The sequence below is a fragment of the Bombus vancouverensis genome, chromosome 13 (assembly GCF_051014615.1).
Source record: "Bombus vancouverensis nearcticus chromosome 13, iyBomVanc1_principal, whole genome shotgun sequence".
NCBI lineage: Eukaryota > Metazoa > Arthropoda > Insecta > Hymenoptera > Apidae > Bombus > Bombus vancouverensis.
In genome coordinates this window covers 5,465,593-5,489,462 of record NC_134923.1, presented here as the reverse complement: position 1 = coordinate 5,489,462, position 23,870 = coordinate 5,465,593, and the positions used below count along the sequence as shown (strand labels likewise).

At 34.8% G+C, this 23,870-nt stretch overlaps 2 protein-coding genes across 3 annotated transcripts in view; both read right to left on the bottom strand.

The window, feature by feature from the left end:
* Positions 1-18,081, bottom strand: part of Ror (tyrosine-protein kinase transmembrane receptor Ror) — a 353,434-nt gene extending 335,353 nt beyond the window's left edge. The window contains exon 1 of one of the 2 annotated variants that reach the window (XM_033339516.2): positions 16,813-18,081. In XM_033339516.2, coding sequence (XP_033195407.1) covers positions 16,813-16,885 — 73 coding nt within the window. In that variant the 5' untranslated portion in view covers positions 16,886-18,081. The remainder of the gene's footprint in view (positions 1-16,812) is intronic. The other variant, XM_033339507.2, reaches the window with a different exon arrangement.
* A 395-nt stretch (positions 18,082-18,476) lies between these two features.
* Positions 18,477-23,829, bottom strand: LOC117162982 (uncharacterized). The gene is given in 12 exon segments (XM_076623843.1): positions 18,477-18,626; positions 18,705-18,774; positions 19,013-19,237; positions 19,621-19,780; positions 19,870-19,983; positions 20,064-20,145; positions 20,642-20,813; positions 20,883-20,964; positions 21,091-21,183; positions 21,747-22,131; positions 23,100-23,248; positions 23,251-23,829. Coding segments are annotated over 12 exon segments (1,626 nt in total). The 5' UTR covers positions 23,276-23,829; the 3' UTR covers positions 18,477-18,557.
* Positions 23,830-23,870: the final 41 nt, after the last annotated feature.

The following is a 23,870-nucleotide window of genomic DNA, read 5'->3' as shown; positions in this document are numbered from 1 at the left end:
GCAGATTGCACTAGTTAAAAACTGTCGCCAGAAATAACAGTAACATGCGGTGGACTGTATTCGTTTCGTTCGAGCGGCAGGCTGAGAGTTAAATTTGTAAGATGCCGACCCTTACTGTTCTTTTACTAACCTGTTGACTAGAGAATTTAAAAAGAAGAGAGGGGCAAGCTCGTTGCCAATTCGAATTCTTTACTTTCTTCTCCTTGTCGTGCGTATTATTGTTCCAAGTTTTATTCATTTAAGAAAAATGTTAAACATAAACGCGATATAATTTTGTTGCTTTCTTTCTTCTCAAATATTTCTAAAATTCTTTATTTTGGATCTAGCTGCAATTAATCAAATGTAAATAAATTTCCTATAAAGATACGTAAAAATTTGTCCCTGCTTTTTAATATATTTCCTTTAGTTACAATTCGTTGAATGAATTTTCTATGCGAAATATAACATAAATCACGTTAAAAATATATCTCATACTTGGTCGATACCTTCGATACTTTGCCCCTCACATCGATATATATCTCGGTAATACGAATATATTCGAAAAAATGTATTGAGTTGTCCGAAAAGTTTCTTTCGTTTCATAAGGTGATAATAGATGAACAACAATTTCTGTTTTATATTATTTTATTCAATTAGATATGATCCATTTCGTTCATTTCTATTATTATATTCGTGCACAATTCAATAAACTAATATAAAAGAAAAAACATTGTCTGTATTTGCTTATAAAACGAAAGAAACTTTTTGGACAACCTAATATAATACAGTAATTTAAAAGTTAAGTATGCATACTTACCTATACATACAAACAGATTCTTGCTGAGAATATAAAATGAATAAAACATAAAGTAAAACATACTACGAATAAGAATAAATGTCAGTAATTTAACCAAAATTAAAGCTGAAAACTCCCAAGCAATTCAATTTTGCCGACTGTAATGTACAACTTCTATTCAAGAAGCGGTATGTACATAAGATTTCTGCTCGTTCTATCCCTTTCCTTTCACTGCTGAAACACCATCAGATTTCAACGATTATAAAGTGAAAAGCTCGCAGAATTTAATTAAACGATCAACAGCTTTTCGTTCTCGTAAACTCGCTTTCCATTGCAGTCAAACTACAGAACGAACAGGAACTTTGCCCATGGATCGAGCATTTCGAACGCTGAAAAGCTCACGTGTTCCGATCAAATACAGATATCAGGAGAAAGCAGGGTGCTTTTGCCCGAATTAATAATCACAAAACGTCATTAAAGTTGTCGATAAGGAAATGCTGACGCCAGACGCGCGTACTTTTCCTAGCAGTTTTCCTGCCGCGATAAACTTTCTAATTATGAAACTTCGGCCAGACTAAAGTGTATCAGCAGCAGTGGATCAAAGTGATACTCGAGACCAGGCTTGTAAAACTTCTCTTAATATCGGCTATGATATTACAGGAAACAAAACACCAAGTTAAATAAAAAAAGAAAGAACAGCCTTGTTGGGGACTTAATTTTCTCCCAACTTGCTGCTGTATCGAACTGGCTCGATATTGTCAGTAAGTATCGGTTTGTATTTCAGCTTCTTCATTCAAATTTTGAAGAAAAAAATAGAAATACTTTTTTACAAGTTCGATTAACGTATTTCCGAAGAAAACCGAGAAATTTATTAAGCACGTGGTTACGTTTATTTGTACTTTGTAGTTTCAAGACATCCGATACCGATAATTTTAGGAAACATAGCTTACAATTTCCAAGTTTACTTCTCACTTACCAGGAATGCATAAAAATAGAAAAAACAAATTCTCGCGCGATCAAATATACCATCGAATTACATAAAACTCCACAAATGAAAGTCATTCTTTTAGAAACGAATTCTCGAACAAGCTTTCGTTTCTCCTTGAATTGAAAAATGCTTTCCGTTCTTACTAAATACGAATAACAATTGCCATCAACAATATCGACCATTAAATTACACGAAAATTCTCAAATAAAAATCACTTTCGTAAAAACAAATTCTCGAACAAGATACCATTACTCGTCCTACCAAAAAACCTTTCACTCGAATTACGTGCGTAATTCTTACTTCCGACGAACATCTAAAAATAGCGAGAAGATATAAATGAAACGAGATACAGCGCACAATATGTATAAAGAACAAGGCTTGGTAAAATTCCTGGTGCAGTAACAGCGTCGTAAAGCATAATCCTGAACCAGTACGAAAGACCATGACCCTGGCCAAGGAGAGTGCGGTCGACGCACGATGACCGTCATAAAGAACCGCCTTCGTGAAAACGCGTTTTCCGGTTCGAACATCGACGGATAGGGCGGCAGCACTGGCCAACAAACTGATAGAACGATGTGTGGAAGGGAAAAGCATCGTTTCAGAGCCGATCTAAATTTAAGTTTCAGATTTATACGCCCTTGCTCGCCGGCCATTGACTTTGTTCGGACTCGTACGCTTTCAACCCCGCCGCCTGCTTCTCTAACCCACCCCCAGTCACCCTCTGCGTGGCCTGGATGCGACTCTAACTCACCATTTTTCCCTCTTATTCCGTCTACAGGGACCGCGAATAAATCATGCGAAACGCAAAGTGAAAGATGACGTTGCCGTCGGTAAATCTTTCGGATTATTCGATTATTTTTATCTTCGAGGTAATTGGCTGGAAGTATTCACGACTTTTGTGATAAGGTTTAGCGTGAATCGAGTGGTTAGCTTAGGCTGTACGTTGAAAGAAAATGAGAGGAGTAATTTGGGGAAGAATTTTCTTTTAAAATGTGTTGGAAAAGAGTGTTTATGAGTTTTGATAAGACAGAACATCAATCTTCTGGTATAAAATTTGCTGCAAGTTTTTATATTTGATATAAATCGTTGGTATAAATTAATAAGGTTCAGTATAGATTTGGTGTATTGAGCGTAATGAATGTGTGGGATGTTAAAAGATTTTGCTTTTTGGCAAAATAATCTTGCCAATAAATAAATCTTGTTCAGATTTTTTTAGTATAATTCAGTGTTTTGAATAGACTGTATGGAGGAGGAGGGATGTGCGGAAATACTTTTTTTCTGCTTTTGCTACATGAGATTGAAAATTTTAATATGAGATTTTTGTAAAAATGGCTTCACGACAGAATTATCATAGAGAAATTTAGCGATATGATGGGGTTGAGAGGCACTGATCTATTTATAGTATATGAATTAGTAGTTATATGGAAGACACGAAATTGCGCTAGGTTTTGACTTGTTAGCTCAGAGCGCAGAGTATTTCTGTTATGCATCTTTGTTGTCTGCGATCGTAAAATGTAACGAATGGGGAAATAAACGGCGGTTATTGAGACATAGCTGACGTCAAAGTGTAGTCTATAGACGATCGTGAATGTTATGCATACAGAATTCTTAAAGTTAAATTTTTATGGGCCATTAGATGAAAAACAGTATTATTCAAACAGCAGATATTGACGTCATTTTGAGCTGTAATGCTTTATCCAATTCTTTGTGTATCTTATTAAATAAACAGAAAAAGTTACGAATAAAGCTAATTTCCCTATAGTATATATATCCCATTGAAAATTCGTGCTCCAAATTAGATTTCAAATAAAAATTTGCCAATTTCATCTACTTTGTACTCCTCAAAATTCGTTATAAATATTACAATCAAATTTTAATCATAAAATTGTTTGCAAATAAATATATCTATATTTATTATCTGATAATATGTAAATTAATAATAATATGTAAATAAGTAGCGTTAAACTCTCTCACGTATACAAGTCTGCATAAAAAAAGACGAAAAACTACGCGTAAAAAGATCCGTAGAAAGTGGCTGAAAAGTGGCTAAAAGAAAGTGGATAAATATCCCCGAGCAAATGATACGCAAAGTAACAAATATAACATGTTAGTAAGATAAATATTGTCAACTGTTCTTAAATTAAACTTCCTAACACCCAAACAACTTCTATATTTCACACGGTAAAAAGACTAAAATATCTACGAAGAAACGAAAGGATTGCCGAGTTCCGGTATCAGAAAAGTTTACGAGCATCATCGAATCAACAGTATCAACGCGATCACGAAAATGGCACGCAAACAGCTGTGTCGTCTCGTTGAAAGAGGAACAGCGGAAAGACTCGGGAACTCGAAACACGTTGGCGAATGCTACATCCAAGTATCCCTCATCGATTTGTACAAACGAAAGGTTACACATAGTTTCGAGCGATGTTGCGCGAGGAACGCAAGGGAAAATAGAGAAAAACAGGAAGCATGCAGCTCCAACATGTATAATTCAGACAAGTTCCTTCAAACTTTGTCATCGTGCGTACCTACATCGATCGTATTCACCGCAGTCGGTGTATAAATATTTCCGTATGATGAGATGCGCTTCCACTCTATCGTTCCGGTGATCGACGAGGTGATGAATCGTGCATTCGAAACTACCGGCGTTACACCAGGATTTGCAACGTTTATCGCGCGACGAATGGCCTCTGTTATTGAAGCTTTACGACCGAACCTGCGGATGGAATTTAAAAATCGCGATCGAATTGGAATCGCAGCCTTTTTGTATTTGCAGATTTTACAGATCGTGATATAGAATAATTGAGCTTTTCACCGTCATGTACAAAGTAAAATTAACAAAGTTTCTGTTATGCTGTTATACCCACGAAATTTAAAAATTACGATCAAGTAGAATCGGAGCGTTTCGTATTCGCAGATCTTGGATATCGTGGCATAGAATAACCGAGCTTTTTACTATCGTGAACAAAATAAAATTAATAGTCCCGATCGAATATCAATTTTATTACGGTTCAGACATCGTCAAGCATCTTTCGATGCAAATTTATAACATAATTGACGGCTTGAAGTGACAAATGATGTAAATTTCAGAAAAAGTAAACGAGCATTTTTTGAAAAAGAAAACGTGTAGATTCCATTTATTTATCTGGGAAATACGGTAGGAATAGTTATAAACGTTAAAATAATTTACTTCAGCTTTCAAAGCTATTCTAAGATAGAGATACGATTGTGGTTGAAAAAGACGAAAATAGGATATATGCGTAAATAAATACATTTTTCTTGTCTCAACTGTAGGCTAAAATTTTTCTTCAAATACTGAAAACAATTTTTAATATTGCAACTATTGAAATTATCAACTTTAATGGACAAACAACAATATACTTCTGTCCAGGGTACACACTTTTATATAAATGAAATCTCACAAACTTTCCAAGAAAACTTTAATAGTAGCAAGCTGCTCTTAAAAAGAGCCTGCCACGGTAGTTTCTTAAGCAGGAAAGCGTACAAATGTGCCGGATTGGTTGACAGAATTACGCGGCAGCTTTTGAGAAAGAAAATTCAGCGTTGGCCATTATACTTGGTCATAAATTTCGCAAAATCTCGAGCAGTTCCTTTAAGTTTCATTCTCCTTGGGTTTTCCTCGCCCGTTCTGTCCAAGTCTATATTCTCCTTCGCTTCCTTTTTCTTATGCCTCTCAGTGGTAAGAATCACGCGAAAGAACCGCCCCGTAGCACGCCGAGCGAAATAAATTTGAAGCATCGTCGATAAAATATCGCTGCCGGTGTAGTTTATCACTAATCTCGAAGGAAAGCATGGCTGACGGCGTTACTAGCTCGTAGAATTGTAGTTGTTAACCGTTTCAACAAAAATATAAATTGTTATCAACAAGTTATTCTTATGGAATTTTTTAAGCTTCTAAATTGATAAATTTTTACATCATTACTTACATACTTTGAAATTAAAAACTTTCAAATTTTTTATTTAGCGTAAACTGTTTATCTGATACAATATTTCTATACAAATTACTCTAACAATTCCCTGTATTCTACGACAAGTTCGTTAACAAATCTAGCAACTCCCTTGTATCCTTTTAAGATAAAATCATTCTCGAGCTACGTGGGTGTGCGTACCGGTTGGGGAGCAACCGACAAATGGAAACTTCGAACCGCGCAGTATCCATCCCATCCGCCCCACAAAAGTAAAATCATTCTCTTCACTCGTTAACACATCCGTAATAATTACCACGGATTTTTATGTATTTGTGCAAAATCTAAAGATGTAAAAGTATACAAAATAATATGGAAAAACATATGAAATATTTAAATTAGAAATACTCGTATCTTTTAATAGATAGGACGAATCTCTCTTTAAGTTCTATTTCTCCAGTTGCGCCCACAAAGATATAAACCGAAAAATAAAAATAAAAATCCGAAGTCTATCGATAACAAAACCTAATTTAATCACGTTTTCTCCTATTCAGCAGATACATATCTCTAACATCCTTGGAATACGAATTCCTTGAGCCTGCTGACTAAACTTAATCCACCGATTCACCGTTTTCTTTCGCCGCAACACAAATCTTCATCGGCCTTTAAACCTTTATTTTCCATTTCCACATCTTCGTGCACGCAGAGATAAACCCTGAAAGATTTTCTCCGACGTCCGCGGACATAACCGAGCAATAAAAACTCCTACACCAACTTTCGTTACCCTGGCGCTGTTGCTCGAGTAAAACTGAACGGGAAGCTGTGCGGCTCGTCGCCCAAGGAAGACGCAACGGCGAACGGAACCGCGCTTTTTGCGGCCGTAAATACGGCGGAACGCGTCTGTAAACGTCGATGGTTCGCTCGACGTAAGGCAGGTAGTTACACGCTCACTGCCATATTTATTTTACCGGCGCGCCAAGATGAGTAATTTAACTGTGAGACGTTTTTCAACTGGACCAACTGATACGCGTTTCAATAACAATAACAGTCAATCGATAACTCTCGTTCGATCGACTCGCTATTATTTACGGATGTGCGTTATCATTCGAGCGATCGATAACCGAGGCTCATTGCCAATAAAACCAACCTCGTTCTGACGATTATTCGCAGTGACGGATCGGCTCGGTGAACCTCGAGTCTTTATGCAACCCCATAGGGCCGCTCCAGGCACTGATAAATCGTTCTACATCGTGGAACGACGTTGGCTCAAACTTTTCAGAAACTGACTTCCTGTAGAAAGTATGTATTAAAGTTGGAGACTGGGCATTGTAAGTTATATAGCGCGAGTCGTGCAAAGCTAATGGTGTCCTGCACGGGTATTGAATTTCTAAGATTGATATTTTATTCATGACAGATATGCATACACTGGAGGAAAGGGTTAGTATACTAAAGGGCACTAAACTTTAATCAGGTCCACATAAAGTATATCTTAACTTTGCTTCGATCTGGGGTAAAGATAGAAAGCAGTGTGAGTGTTTGGGTGTCGTTGTATTATCCACATATATATATATGATTTTATTATTATGATGATTCTGTTAACCGGGGATGATGAGCTCGTTCATCATTGAAAAATGGTATTATAGCTTGTATGTAATATGAATTGTGCATGCACATGTGTATAGTATGAATTTAGTAACGTCACTTATTGCTGGATTTCTTTATTATTTTTTCCCGATATTATATGCCACTAATTTATTTTTCTCGAACCTACTAAAACTCCATAACTTGAAAACCCTTAAATCTCTTAATATCCAACTTCTACATGAAAAATACGAAACACAGACACCGTTGGTCTTCAGCAACCCTTGGCGTAAATTCGAAAAGTTCTCCAGCCTTCGCCATAAAATTTCTTCCAAGCTTTCTCGATCGCCAAATTAAAAGCCCCAGAAACGTAACGCGTCGATCTTTTTCAAACCATCCCATAAACCAGCAACAGCAACTGCCTGGAAAAGCCTGTGCGAAAAAAGCGTCGCGCATCCAGCTGGCTGGAAAAAAATTCGTTCAATTTCGCGAGAACTTGCTTGCACTGTTGGGGATGGGGATAGAAAGACGAGAAGACGTACGAACTTACCAGCTGCAATTGAACTAAAAAAGCATGGCGAGTAATCGTTACAAACAATTAAATTAAACGACGAAAAAAAGGGAGTGGCGAATGGCGTCCGGACGCACGCGGAGTGGTAATTAAAAGTGAGACCATTAATTCGGCTTACGGGGGCTTGGGTGCGTTTGAAATTGTTTACAAACTAAAGTACACGTCGCCGAAGCTTTTAAACGTTCGTAATTACAGGCAGCCTGGTGTCGGGTTGCAATTGAAATTAGAATAGCGAAACGACAAACTGGTAATAAATATAAACGCTCGAATCGATCCATCTCTCCGTGTCTCATTCTCTTCTCTGCATTCTTCCCTCTCTATGTCTTTCTATCTTTGTGTATAATAGGGGGAGGAAGAGACATTTTCATGAAAAAAGCTGGGAAAATTGGGCGACACACGCGAGGTACCCGCGAGTGAATTGCATTCAAATTTTTATGAAGCCCCCTCTACCCCGTTTAAAACGGGTAAAGCCCGAGTTTCGGGCATTCGAACGTTTCAGCGAGCAGAAAATTCACATTTTATTGCTGCTTTACGGGCTATTTTCGCATGGCTCGTTGAAAATGTCCCTTCATTCGTGTTTAAGCTCGTTTGAAGGAGGCACGAGCTTTATCATTGCTGGTGGGCGTCAGATTCCACGACATATTTGGACAAATTTTGTATCGTAATGTACCGTGTGACGAATTCACAATCAAAATATATAGGTGAAAGGATCGGGAAAATATTCTTGTGAGCGAGGTTCGTACATCAATCGACTAATTCATTTATTAGTTGAAGTATTGATACATATTAGTACCTATCATAATATTAGGTCGTCCGAAAAGTTTCCTTCATTTCATAAGGAAATAATGGATGCACGACATTTTTCGTTTTATATTATTTTATCGAATTACGTATGATCTATTTTTTTCTATCAAGATAAAAATTACAACGTTCGACAGATTAGGTTTCATGTTTGTATAAAGATGCATCGTTGTAAAAATTGTGTCTGTAAAGGAAAGACACTTTTCGGACAACCTAATAATATAGGCATGTAAGTTGTAAATAATAACCTGGTAGACAGCAGTCTTTGACATTTTTTTTATAATTGTAATTTTATAATTTTTGTAATTATTTGTATTTGAATATTTTTGTAATTTTATAATTGTCGATGGACGTGAAATTCCCGAGTATTTTTCGACAATTTTTAGATTACAATTTTAATTTGTGATGAATTTAGAAACAGAATCTGTAACACGTAATGAATTTAGAATGAGAATCCGGGATATGTGATGAGTTTAGGATCGGAATCCGTGATATGTAATGAATTTAAATATCAGAATGTGTAATACGTAATGAATTTAGAATCAGAAACCGAGTAAAATCGCGAGCTACATGTAAATTCATGCATCAATAAATCGCCGCTTGCTCCATACGATTTGGAGTATCAGTATCACATCAATCATCGTTATATTTAACTAAATCATCTGAACAAGCTCATCGTCATCTTATACCTATTTTCCCTATTAATTTTCAACTGTATGCATCATAAATATTCCATCATCAATATTTCTAAAACAATTAATAAACAAACTGTCACACAACGTCCAAACTGAACGATCTACAATAGATGAATAGTACGGATTTATTAAACGACGTTTCCATCAATATTATTTTATTTTTAATCTATACATATATTTTAAACTTTGACAAGTCATACAGACATAGTAACGAAAATCTATAAACGTCCTAATATTTGATCGATATTGGACTAAATATTTGCTTAAAAAATCAATCTTTTGATCAATATTTTGTTAGAGCAATTTATATCGAGTTTATGGGTGAATATCATTTAACCTTAATAATCAAAATAATAATAATAACAACACGTTGACTGCGACGTCACCCATATTCGGGTGACAGCAAGGTTTCTAGCAGGACCGCGTCACCCGTATTCGGGTGACGCTTATTTGACTACTTGCGAAGGATCGTCGTAGGTATTTGAAAAGATATAAAAGTAATTTGGACAATAAGTTGTTGTTTTCTTTAAATTCTCCGGTGTCTTTGATCGGTCCGTTCGACGTCTTTTATCTGCATAACGTAGTTTACATGCGCGTCTAATGCTTCTTCCGGAATCATTTTTCCGAGCGGCGACATTATGCTGATTCCGTCGAAGACAAGGATTTTTTCTATTTTCAGACAAGCTTAATACTTTTGTAGCTAATAATTCTCTAAATCTTCTAATATTTACATCTTTCCTTGTTGCAATTTTCTGATACAAGTAAGTTTATTATTTCGTTATCAACGAACAACTGAAACACATCATATGGATTGACATCGCCAGGTAATCGCCTAATGATGCCGTCTGTCTCGGGACAAGGAACTGACTTCTGCCGACCACTAAATTCATTCCATTCACCAAATTAAATTGTACTATCCACGGTATCATCAGTTCTTCTTCCTTCTTCAATGACCAATTCTTGTAAAATCTCGTCAACAGTATCTTCATTACATTCAGTATCACTACGATTGCACTTATCAATATCCGAATCAGAATCAGACGATGTAATTCTATTTATATTTCTATTTCTAGGAAATCTGATTTCTTCCTCATCGCTGCTATCCGAATTTCTGTAAGCCTCGTAAAAGCTTTCTTTTTCACTGCTATCTGACTCACTAAGAAATAAGTGTTCCATTTTTCTTTTCGACATTCTAACGAATGAGGGCAGAGATTTTAAATTATCTAAAATATTGGTAAGAGTACCTAGTAGAGTACGTTTGGTACAGCGGCACTCGTGACCTGAAGGAGACTTTATTGAAAACACGCGCGGCAGTCAACGTGATAATATGTTGCAATTTTAGCCCCCAGCGGGCCATAAAATGGACTTGGTTTAAGAAAAATCCACTCATTCGTCCCTCCACACCACAGTCATGTCGCACTTTGTATATCGGGCTAACCTTAAGATTAATTTCTCTCTAACTGCCTTATATTTATGATATACTCGCAACCTAACGCCATTATTACCTTCAATCTCCTTCTCGTGATCCCTCATCGTTATGCTAATATCAGCATCCAAATATAATTAGAAAACTTAGCGAGAATACAAAAAGGTACATATACGAATACATGGAAATATATGTGTAAACATAAAACAATAATCAAACTGTACTTAACGAAATTATTGGGTTGGCAACTAGGTGATTGCGGATTTTGTCAATAGGTGACCTTAGCACATTCTTTTGTTTTGTCAACGTGTTCAAAGCACCTAATCTATATTGTTTCCTTGTTGTTTGAACTTCCACCTTTAATTTAGTAAAAAAATTCTATCGATTAGTTATTTAATTTTGTTTTTATCTCAATTTAAAAATGGAAGAACAAGACGCGTATTTCAGACATATTTTATTGTGTTATTTCCGAAAAGGCAAGAACGCATCGCAAGCACACAAGTTATGTGCCGTAGTGCCAAGAAAGGCAGTGTCAAAATTGGTTTGCCAAATTTCGTTCTGGTGATTTTTCACTGAAAAATGCTCAGCGATCTGGTCGTCCAGTTGAAGTTGATAAGACCCATGTCAAGGCCATTATTGATTCAAATCGTCATAACACAATGTATCGCATACATGCATTAAAAAAAATTAAAACAGCTTGGCTATGTGAAGAAACTCGATTTATGGCTCCCTTATCAGCTTAAGGAAATTCAGTTGATGCAACGCATTTGATGAAACGCAACTAAATTGACCCATTTCTGAAACGACTGATTTCTGACGACGTACAGTGGATAATTTATAACAATGTTAATCGGAAAAGATCGTGGGTAATGCAAGATGAACCAGCCCAGACGACATCAAAAGCTGAGATTCACCGAAAAAAGATTATGCTGTCAGTTTAGTGGGATTATAAAGGAATTCTGTACTTTGAACTTTTACCAAGAAACCAAACGATCGATACAAACGTGTCATACGTACGATTCAAACTGAGCGATGCAGTTCAAGAAAAGCGGCCTGAATTAGTAAATCGTAAGGGTGTTGTTTCCCAGCATGATAATGCAAAGCTCCACACATCTTCGATCACTCGCCAAAAATTATTGGAACTAGATTGGAATGTGTTGTCACATTCACCATATAGCCGTGACCTTGCGCCTTCGGATTACCATTTATTTCGTTCCATGCAGAACTCCTTAAACGGTAAAATTTTTAATGACATTGATGATGTAAACTCACATTTAATTCAGCTTTTTGCTGACAAAAATCAGAAGTTTTATGAACATGGAATTATGGCACTGGCTGAAAGATGGCAAAAGGTGATGGACAAAAACGGACAACACCTAACTGAATAAAGTTATATTTCTAAGCAAAAATATTGAATTTTCCTTCTTATTTAAAATACGCAATCACTTAGTTGCCAATCCGATACATTAGACTTACAACACGTATGGAAATAGATTTTAAATGATCTCTAGAGTGCCGATATCTTTACTTTGTTCACGTGGCTGCACTAATTTAGCCACTGTGTGTCATCCTAAACTTTCACCTCAAATAAAACGGAAACAAGCAACTAAATACATCGTAATGCTTGTACCGAATTAAATCTCGTTCAACGAGTCCCCTCAACCGTCTTAAAAGTCCAACATCGTGGATTAACATGAGAAGTTGGTGGTGGTAAAACATTCAACAAAATTCAGGGGTGTATTCCGTTGGCACGATGCTGAATTCGCCATCGATTTCACGGTGGTGCGAGCCAGTAGTACTTGGAAAGAATCCCATTTAATGGTGGCAAGCTAAACAGCGAAAGTTCGTCCCGCGGAGAAATACTTATGCAGTTCGATCGATTTTAAAAGGAACACTCGGCGAACTGAGAAGTTCCACAAGTCGATGGACCCGTTGCCACTTGTTGAATGTTTATAAAGCGCAATGTAAGTCTAAAGTGGCCACTCTTGATATTTTCCGTTACACGTGCCACTATAAAGGAACAACCATCGATGTATGCAAATCTTCCCGCTTCTTCTCTTACCTGTGCATGATACATATCGTGTGTGAGAAATCAACTTCATATTGATGTACAGGTACTTCAGATTAGCATAAAGAAGGTTGGATTTGCGTGGACGATAGTTGAAGGAGAGCTGACTGTACAAAGTGGGAATGTACAATGGCAAGTTTATGAATAGGGAAATGATTTTGTCTCAAATTGTATTTATATACAATATTGTTGAATTTTAACTATTTGTCTGGATATTTACCGTTTGAAATATCAGAAAAACACGAGTAGGATAAAAGCAAGAATAACTAAAATTTTTCAAATTTTTCTACCGTCTTTTCTTTCATAAACTCCGTCTATTACAATATTTTTCCTTGTTAACTATTCGCTGAAATATTCGCCCGTACAACTATAAAAACACACGAAAAAGAATAGGAAGGAAGAAAAATAAAATTTCCAAAGTTTTTCTACCACCTGTTCTCTCAAACTCCGTCGAAGCGCTTCCCTTTAACTATTTGTCTAAATATTCTGCCTTGCAAATATGAGAAAAATAAGGAGAAACAGAATAAAAAGGAAACTAGAGTTTTTCTACCACCATGACCGTCCAATTTCTTCTAAAATTATTCGCCAGAAACGAAAGGAAAAGAGGTTATCGAAATATGAAAACGGGGGAAAATTTACATGATATCTCGCTGGCTCATCTTCGATTTCCAACTTTTGCATGCGACAAAACGACCCGGGTAATCTAAAACAGAGGAATCGGACGTTTCTAATCCGGATCACGCGTGTCCAGAATGAGATCCGAGTTCGGAATGGGATTCGAAACGATGGCCAGAGCGAAATGAACCCCCTGTCGACGTTTTTCCATTCGAATTTCGACGCAAGCTTTGCCTTTCCCCTTCCTCTTCTTCCACCTCCTCCTTTCTCCTTTTTACTTTTTTCTACGGGTGAAAAACGGTCATGCAGCCGGGAAATGCGAGAACTCGCGTTTCGTGCCACGTATTGGTGTTTATTTTCGAGGAGACGTAAATATTCTGCTCTTTTTTCCTTCACCTTTTTTCCCCTGAACCTCTTTGGATTCGTTAGATATGCATGGTTTGTAGATTCGATTTAGTCAAAAAATGTTGCCACGGTATATTGTCGGTTTGTGAGATAAAATACCAGGTTTTCTGTTCTTCGCAAGTGCAAAAACGTTTGAATGGAACATTTACGATGGAAATTTCTGTGTATGTCGATGTTGTGCGTCTCGTTATTGGAATAAATTGAGATATACCAAAGCAACGAAGAAATTGAATTATTTATGTAATTTGTGTTAATAGTTACTTATTAACAAATTACTGACCTAGTGTTACTTCTTTCGTGGCTAAAGTGTGGCCAATAGCTTTGAGCAAACAAAAATGCCTTATATTTCTTTGAATTAATAATGAAAAATAATTCATCCAATAATCATTAATATATCTATTAATAATTTTCTTTATTTCCTACAATAACCTACCTTTTCTTATCCTCTATTCATGGAACTTCTAGCGCGAAGAGTGTTACTGTTATGAATGGTAATTGAATTGTTCATTGTAAATTCAGTTCTCACAATCAGAAAGGCTACAAGTCCTTATGTCAGATGACCTAATAATTTACTTAAATCCTCATAATTGTTACATTTCCCAGAATATATTAAACCTGTATTAAATACAATCTGATTACAAAGTTGTCATAGAAAATAAGTTTAATCAATAGCGAACTAGGTAAATGAATATTGCAATATTATTTAATATCCTTTGAACAATTCAAATTTTATAAACAAACTTATAATAAGTTGTCGAAATAATCACGGTGATCCCAATTTTACACGCATGATTATACGTATTATGGAACTAATCATAATCTAGTTATCATAATCTCATCCTTACCCTACTCTAGCAGAAATTAAAAAAGAATTGCAACAGATTTAAAAAAATAGCTTAAAAAAATTAGCTTGTTTTATATAAATTGATTCCTCGCGTTATTCTATAAGCAAAATAAGTATAGCAAGATGATTGGAAATCCAGTACATTTATTCCAGAAATTGATTGTAAGCACAAATATTTCGCAATTAATAAATTAATATAAAATTTTCTGTTTCTAATCTAAAATCTTTCACGTGTTTCTTAGTGCTTCTAAGGCTACCCCTCCCCTATCTGTGGCGCTAACGATAAATAATATTATTAGAAGTATGTATACACAGTTAAGAAATAGAAAATAAGGAAAAATGAGAATGAGAATGAGAGGAGAGAAAGGTTAAGATAGAATTGTAAAACAAGGATTGCGTGAACCAAGTCCATTTCTTGGTCATGCGGGGTGAAAAATAAAAAATATTGATATAATAATAATTTCAATTGCGTAATACCTTGTTAATCTAACTTTTTAATAATTATTAATTCAACAGACGAATAATAAAAATTGTTGACGGAGCGAAAATGGCTTTGATTATTTCCACAAGCTAATAAAGCAGAAATTGAACGCGATATACAATAACTACAAAAAAGAAACAAATTCCTGGTCTTATTCATTAGCGGAGAAAACAATGACGTTGATATTCAGGCAGATCCAAAAAGACAACAGAGTTCAGGCTATATTGTGGTGCCCTTGATACAAATACAGCCTGGATAAATATGTTTTGAATTCCCTTCCTTATTGCGTTCCTCCTCACTTTTTGTATATGGTCGTACCAATGTAAACATCACGTTTCACGATCACTTTGTGTAAAAGGTACAATCATCGTGGCCGTGTACCATATGCCTTCGGAACTTTTTCTATTTACATTAAGAAAATATATCATTCCTATTCAGATGTCCTTCATACTCTCTCAGTGAAATTCGATCCCCGGAAAAAATGAAACGTATCTTTTATGTATACTTCGTAATAATAATAAACCTTGGATATTCTAGAAATTGTTCAACGATTAATCTTTATTTGACATTAACTTTACAATAATTTTGATTTTGATATTTTGTTTTGTGTTAAATAATTATATTAATAGAAGATTACAGGACAAGCATGATAAGTACATGCTATGTATTATGTATATAAAGTTAGTTTATAATTAAAAAAGAATATTTTAATATCAAGTAATACAAATACAGAGAAACTGATAGAAAAAATTTGCAAATGAAACGTTGCATTAACATAACCTTGATCGTTAATGGGTTAATGAAACGAATTCGATTAAAATAAAATTATTTTTGTTTATATTTTTCATTTCCAATATCACAAATAAAAAATGAAATACACTGCCAATAAATAGAATTAATAAGAATTATTCAACCTATTCATCCCAAACGTGTTCGCTACATATCACTACAAACGAAGATTGATGAGACACTCATAATAAGTATACATTCATTGATTTTCTAATTTTTATATCGCCTGTTGATTAAAAGTGGGTATTTCAGTAAGACTGAGTTGAAAAGCAAAATGACTTTTCATGTAGTACCTTTTAAAAGTTGGTTAAAGCTTTAGATAAAATAAACAGCATAACTAATATTGTGCTAATTAGACTGTGCATATTTATTAGACTGTGCAATTTCATATTTCTATAAATGCAACTAAAAAAATAGAATCTATATATATTCGTTTCATTTGCTAACAATCACACTGGTCGTTTTATTTTGAATATTTTATACATTTTCATGCATCATCTGCGTTCTCTATACTTTTAAATTTATTATAAATGCATAAAGGTTCGCAATCTAATGATAACTGATATTTTAGTTTTTAAATATTCACATAGGTAATAACACATTTCTTCTATCTAAGATAATTGCTAAACAAAGTAAAAAACAGTTCGGTAATATGGGACTGACGTGCTGAATTTTAACAAAAAAAACTGCTTTTCTAAAAAAGCAAGAAGTGTAATTTATCATGTTTCTTCTCTATGACCTTCAAATCATCTAATTCTCAAAACCTCGAATGTCACGTTGAATACATGAATCTTTCAACGAAGTAAGCTTCTCAAATAAGAAACTGAAGAAGAACGTCATTCACCTTTCAAAACGGAGGCGAGGAGTAACACGACGAACAGTAGGCACAGTTTACTGCAGCTTCGTCGTTCCATCATGTCCTTAAAGAGGAGAGCACACCACGACACCACAGTCAATTACGGACGCGCGAAACGCCAGTCGAGAATCTATCCGCAGTGCACATTGTTCACAAGTCGAAACTAGTCCCAATCGTATAGTTACACGAATCAATTCATGAATTGTATCAACTACAAAGTATTCTCACACTCTTTTCTCACGAATTCTAATTCAGGAGAACTATAAAAAAAATGTGTCCCGCGAAACCGATAACAAAGTTAACCTCGAATTGTTTTGTTCACACGTACGAAATTCTGAAGCATCGTATTCCACAATCGACAAAGATTTATTTACTCGATTTATCAAATGAAACGATCGTCTAACACGACTAGAAAACTCAGTTCAAGAATTTCAAACAGTCGATTCAACAAATCGCACGAGCTTCACCTTTCAACGAATTCGATCTATTTGAAATTAACCAATAGATCGTTTGAACAAGCGAAACGTTGCAATTCGCGTTTCTATGAAAATTTAGATAAAGGAACGCAAATTCGCGCCGAAATCTCATCAATGTTTGTTAATTAACCTTTATTTTTTACACTAATGTTTTCCACCACTATGAACGTTAGAGCACGATTTTTAGTCAAATAGCCGAGTAAAAACAAAGAGACAGTTGAATCAAAAGTAACCGTAACACACGTGTCTTCACGAACCAGTGAAATATGCGAACATAATTTAGTTTTTGTTTGATTCGTTCGACAACGAGTATTATCAAGCGTGAATAAGAAAGCATGTAACGAAGTTCAATTGTATCACATTTAGTATGGAATGTTTACCGATTCGAAGCACTTACGACAGTACACGATCGAAAGTATATCGAGAGGACAACGCAAAATACCTTTACCCTTAAACGTATCGCGCGACACTGACTGTCCTGATCGCCGTGGCCGACACTCGACACGCTTCCGAGGCCAGATGGCGCTGCTGTTGCGACGCGTTTGATAAACCAGGAGATGCCGGCATTCGACTCCGCGGCCCTGTTGCAACAAGTTGCAGCGCGTGGCTCTTCGGCTGCACGCTTCGGGAACGTGCATTCATTGAATGCAATCCGCACGTACGCGGCCGGCATAACAAAGTGCAATCGACTGCTAGCCGCCTCTGCAGAACGCGATTGTAATAAAATTAAAACTGCCCTCTCGCGTCCCCTACGATAACGGACTGGCCACCTTGTCATTCTTGACGGGGATTCGAGATGAAAAAATTCTTTTAACGTGTGTTTAATCATTTATTGGGGCAATAAATGTATAAAGGTCACGAAAAAGACATGATAAATCGTATGTAGGGAACAAAAGTTAGAGATTTTTTGAAATTTTATGGAGAAAATCATTAAAAATATCTTAATTTTTTGTTTAAATGGACGTATTCTTACATTACATTACGTATTTTTTACTTATATTATTTTATATTAGAAATATAAAGTCTTGTAAGGATAAAAAAATAATTATTTTCTAAATCGGTCACACTATCATAACATTACAATTTTATTATCAAAGGGATAAAAATACCTAGTTATTATATAACGTACTTAAAAATTATTATACTTAGATAGCAATAATTAGAAAGGTGATTTTATTTGTAATTGATTGTATTTATTACGTCGTACATACTAAAAAGGGATGTATTAAAAGATAAATGAAAACTTATAACCTTTTATTATCTGGGTTTGCTCTCCGGACTCTCCGTATTCGTGGTTAACGAGCCATCTGAACTATAACAAACTTTCTACAAAAATTCAATTGAATTTACAGTTATATCTCATCCACGTAATTAATAACAATTTTAATAATTGAAATTACGTACTCTGATGGGAACATGCTCCTTTCGATGACACGATAACATCGCTGAAACCGATTTATTTATTTTCCTTTTCCTGGAAAAATAATAAAAGATATAATTGCTTAAGGCTTAAATAACTTTTTAGAACCTGTTTTAGATTTGCCATCAATATTTATAACAAGCAGAAAAAAATCAAATGATCTACGAAATAATTATCCAATCATTACTTTAAATTTACTTATTATAACACATAAATCTTTGAAAATAATAAATTAATCGTAGGAAATTGATTTTCTAAAGTGATAATCAATAAATATTAAATAAATACTTACTGATAACTTCTGCTACTATGACTAACGTCGATCGTGTCTTTGCTAGTATAACTAATTGCGGCTAAACAACGTTCCTCGTCCATACGATCTTGACAACCTCCATGACATTTACCAAACCTGTTCTTCCAATAATCCTTAATTCTTTCCAGCAAACTCTTACGAGGTGATTGTGTTGGACACGTATCAGGTTGGCAGTATTCTTTATTTTCGTACAAAACAGCAACTCTAAATTAGAAAAATAGAAAATTTTCTTTTAAAAAGCCGTTGTATGTGTAATATCACTAAATTGGAAAAATCAAATTTTAATAGAATGTTAAAATCTATGGAAAAATTCATCAAAAAATCATTGTATTTGTTTCTTATCGCTTTGATTTTCTTTTAATCTCAAATCACTATAAAATATTTTGATGTGAAATTGTTTGAGAACATATTGAATTTTAAAATTGTTCTTCTGTAAACAGCGAGGAATATCATTTATCATGTCTCTTCGTATATTATAACATTGTATTTTAATAAAATTCCTCCCTTGTAAAGTATGCAAAATATGATTCAGTATATTTTTTGCCGAAAAAAATTTTTCCCCGTAAAAAATATTTACTAAAACATACGGAGGATCCTGTGGTTCATATGAGACGCACTCGTCCGAGTGTTTCGTAAGGAATCTGTAGCAGACCAAACTCAAGCCCACCAGCAACCACACTAGTAACGCGCTCACCACTGCAATCGATATTAATTCGGCCGTTCCTAGTGGGACTCCCGTTTCCTCTTCTAGAACGAAGGAAGGAACGAGACAACGTTAGAAAGCAGAAACCAATAAAAAATTCGACGGTGATTGAAGTGCTGCTTTCTCTCGTCACCTTTGTACAGAGGTGGCACGGCTTCCTCGGGCTCAATAGTTTGTTGCATGCCTGTTTTGGGCATAATCTCATACGTTCCACTTTTTGCTCCCTTAGTAGGACCGGTTCCCGCGCCTGACATGGAAAAACGATGGGTTATAGGGAACATCTAGCGCTGGAAAATTGCTAATAAGGAAAAGAATCGAGCGACGTACCTGCTTCCTCCAACGAGGCGATCACCCTCAATACACCGCCGAACGCCGGGTACCATTTCTCATCATCAAGGTGTCGTTGCACCTGGAAAGGCGATGAGAGTCGTCTAATGCTTGTTGCTCAAGTTTGAGCAATGTAGAATCAAATAAAGCTATGGTAGAACCTTAATTATTAAAACACTGATCGATAGGCTATAAATATTTATGAAAATTTACATTTTAATAGGCATAATTAAAGAAACGAAACCTAATTATATGTAGACATTCTGTATGCAATGCAGCTCAGTGCTGTATTAAATTAGAGAATTTCGGATAAACATTGTCCAAAACAATCGATTTTAGAACAGCATTACTCAAACTGAATTGCACAAAATAACATGCAATCTGAGAAACCTTAAACAATATGATATTGCATGAAATATGTTAAAAAATATCGTTTAACCATTTATACCATTGTTTAATGATGGTTATAAAATGTTTTGCGAGGAAAAGGTTTCTTGATTGTAATTGAACAATTCCCTTAAGTATTTATGATATGTAAGGAAGATTGCCACTTTCGATCACAGCGACTCACAACGTACGGATTGCTGCAGCCAATCGTAAAACTCCCGATTAAAGGCCTCCAGCTCAGTTTTTTCTCTCGATTTCGAGACGATGCACTTCACGCTAGCTATGTAGTATTTGACCAATGCAAAAGTCGATCGTTCACTGTATAAAGACTGCAAGGTGTTCTTCTTAAAAGGTAACGCGATACTGAAGAAAAATTCTATTTTAATATCGTTAATATTGGCAATGGAAGGAAATGGTTCAAGTTGTCAATACCTATTTGGCTGTGTATCGTCGTCCAGGAAAGGAAGAGGGATGATAATCGATTCGTTGTCTCGATCAGATTCATCTTTGTGCCCTTCAAATAATGATAATATTATGTTTAAACAAATATCATCTTTTTAGTATTGGATTGTTTATTAAAATTAGGGATACATTATACTTAGCAAGTATTTAGTTTTTGTATTAATTCTGATGAACTCACTCGGATTTGTACTTTTAATTTTGTGCTTCGGAACATGCCTCTTTTTCTGCTTGAACGTGAAACGTTTCGTCTCTCGCCTGTTAGCGATCGAAGCTAATAAATAAATAACAGTTATATCAAACTGATCATTGCATAGAAACTAGCTTAAAAATTGTTTGAACTTTAGCTACATAATAGCTAAGAATAATGTTACTATTATCATTATCATTACACTATCTACAGTACATATCATTACAGTTACTGTTATCATACATATCATTATCTACATATTTCGACACAAGCCCATAAATTTTGTTAATTACGTTATATTCACATTCCGATTCATAAATCCAAAATTTAATTTCAATCAATATACAAAATAAACAACTTTTTTCCTCCAAACTTTTTAAACTTATACACACACGATTAATGTAAAATTGTTATTTTTCTGTGTTGGTACATAGCACTGCTATCTCTCATAACCATTTCAACACTTGTATCTATGAAACTTCCCTCCAAATTAGTACCAAATAAACCCATTACAGTATCCTAGCAATCTATTCCATTCCAATCTACAAAAAAGGCTATTTTCTCCAAACTTTCGATTGAAACAATCGCTATCGAATTGCTTAAAATGCCCATGAATACTTTACGAAAGTTAATAAACGTATTCTTACATGCAGAGTAAGTAATAACCCCATCGCACGCAATCGACGACGATTTCGGCGACGTAATCACTATCGCTTGAATCTTCGTCTGTTTTATCTTCTTCGAAGGATTTAGCCAACCAGCTCCGTTGCTTCGTAAAAAAACCTTCAGCTGTTCGTACAGTTCGAATAGTTTTCTAGCATTTCGGTACTTTACGTTGCCCGCGTAATAGGAGTGTTTGGTGAGGGGCAAAATGTAAACCTGCAAGTAACCGCCCATCGTGTCCGCCAGGGCTTTCAGCATCAGGTGCTTCGTTTTTCCTATCGACAGCTTACGCACGTTTTCCAGACAAATGTGAAAGTAATCCATCAGCAGCGCGATGTACCGATCGTTCTCATAATTTAGAACTTTCACCTGGAGAATCAGAGTAACCATAGATGGGCACGGTATAGACACATGGATATTTTTTTGAAGAGGAATCGATGATGGAACGATTTCAAGCTTTTTTTTAAAGTGGATAGGATGATACGTTTGATGGAAAGATGATACATTGAAGCTATTTGCGGTGTTAACACTTTATCATTTTGCGATATTTTTGTGGATATTTTAACAGTCCTCAACTATTTATCGCTATAAGACCATATTAAGAGCGAATTATTGAAACATAATTTATATTTGGTAGTCTTCATTGAAACATTGAAGCTTAAGCTATTGCTAAAATTAAACATTATTACAATATTTTTAAACTTAAATTTCGATGCGATTTGTCTTACTTAGGTTGGAACTATAATCTGTACCATGAGTATAACCCGATATTATACCCAACAAAGTTGGGCAACCTTTCAAGAATAACGAAGTTCCGAGATTTATTTTTGAATAATGATTCTGTTCAGAGAAAAATTATCCGTTGGTCACGAATAAATTTGTATCATTATTTAAGATAACACCGCTTCATATCTTCTTGTTTAAATACAGAATTGTCCGTTAGTAATTCATTATTAATTTGAGCATTTTTATTATGTTTAACATATATGTACAGGTGATAGTGAATAAATTTTGTTTAAAAAAAGTAGGTAATTTATTATTAGTTGCATATGAAAAAATACATTTTATAGATTTATTGAATAATAATATGAATTATACATATGTTATAAAATATACGTATTTGATTGAAGTATCATTATCTTCTTTATTAAAAATTTATTGATACACCAAAAATGAAAAGATCACAAACACACAACATATTATAAAGAAGATAAAAAATATGCAAAAGAAGCAATAATGATACTTAGAATATTTTATGTTAAAATAAACTATATAGGATAGAAGAATACAATTTTAGTGATTTGTAACTAGCAGAACTAGGTTAAGGAGAGCCGTACCTTTGGTAAGAGATCTTGAAACATTCGTCGACTATTTAAGATAATAAATTCCTCCGTGGTCCAACAATGTTTAGCTGTATCACTTTTCTCAAATAACACCGTGCCAATGTTTTGTTCATGTTTGAAAGTATTAACACCCATCACCCTACATTCGCAACAGTAACGTGATGAAGCATATATTTTTAAATGAAATGTTATAGTCTCAGTTTCATATAATTAATTAATAATAACATTCTTCTAATTGTACAATTGAACTTTAAATAAAACAAGTATGATGTTGGTGTTTATGTTTATATACCTTCCTATATTAACGAGAATAGTTGCAATAAATACCGGAAAGAACCATAGAAAGCATGATTTCATAATCCAATCGGTAAATCCCGATTAGTACGATTTTCCCTTGGAAAATTTATGCCGATCCCTTAAGTATTCCCTAATCATTTCGTCACGGCTTCCTCTCGTTTGTTATGTGACTGTCTTCAGATTAATGAGTTGTAAATTGTGAATAATTTTAAGAGTACAAACGTTTGATAGGTATAATAGCTTCGATTTTGTCTTTGATCAAATGAAGATTGAGAACTCCGTTTTCTTTTCGTACTTAGGCGTGTTTATATTACAATTCATCTTTACATTGTATAAAAATTGATGAACTGTTTTATACACAACTAATTGTAAGTATACATATCCATATAACTCTTTCCGGTTTTTATAACATCTTGGAAAAAGTTAAAATATTAGGGAAAGATTAAAAACTCTTTACAATATATATAT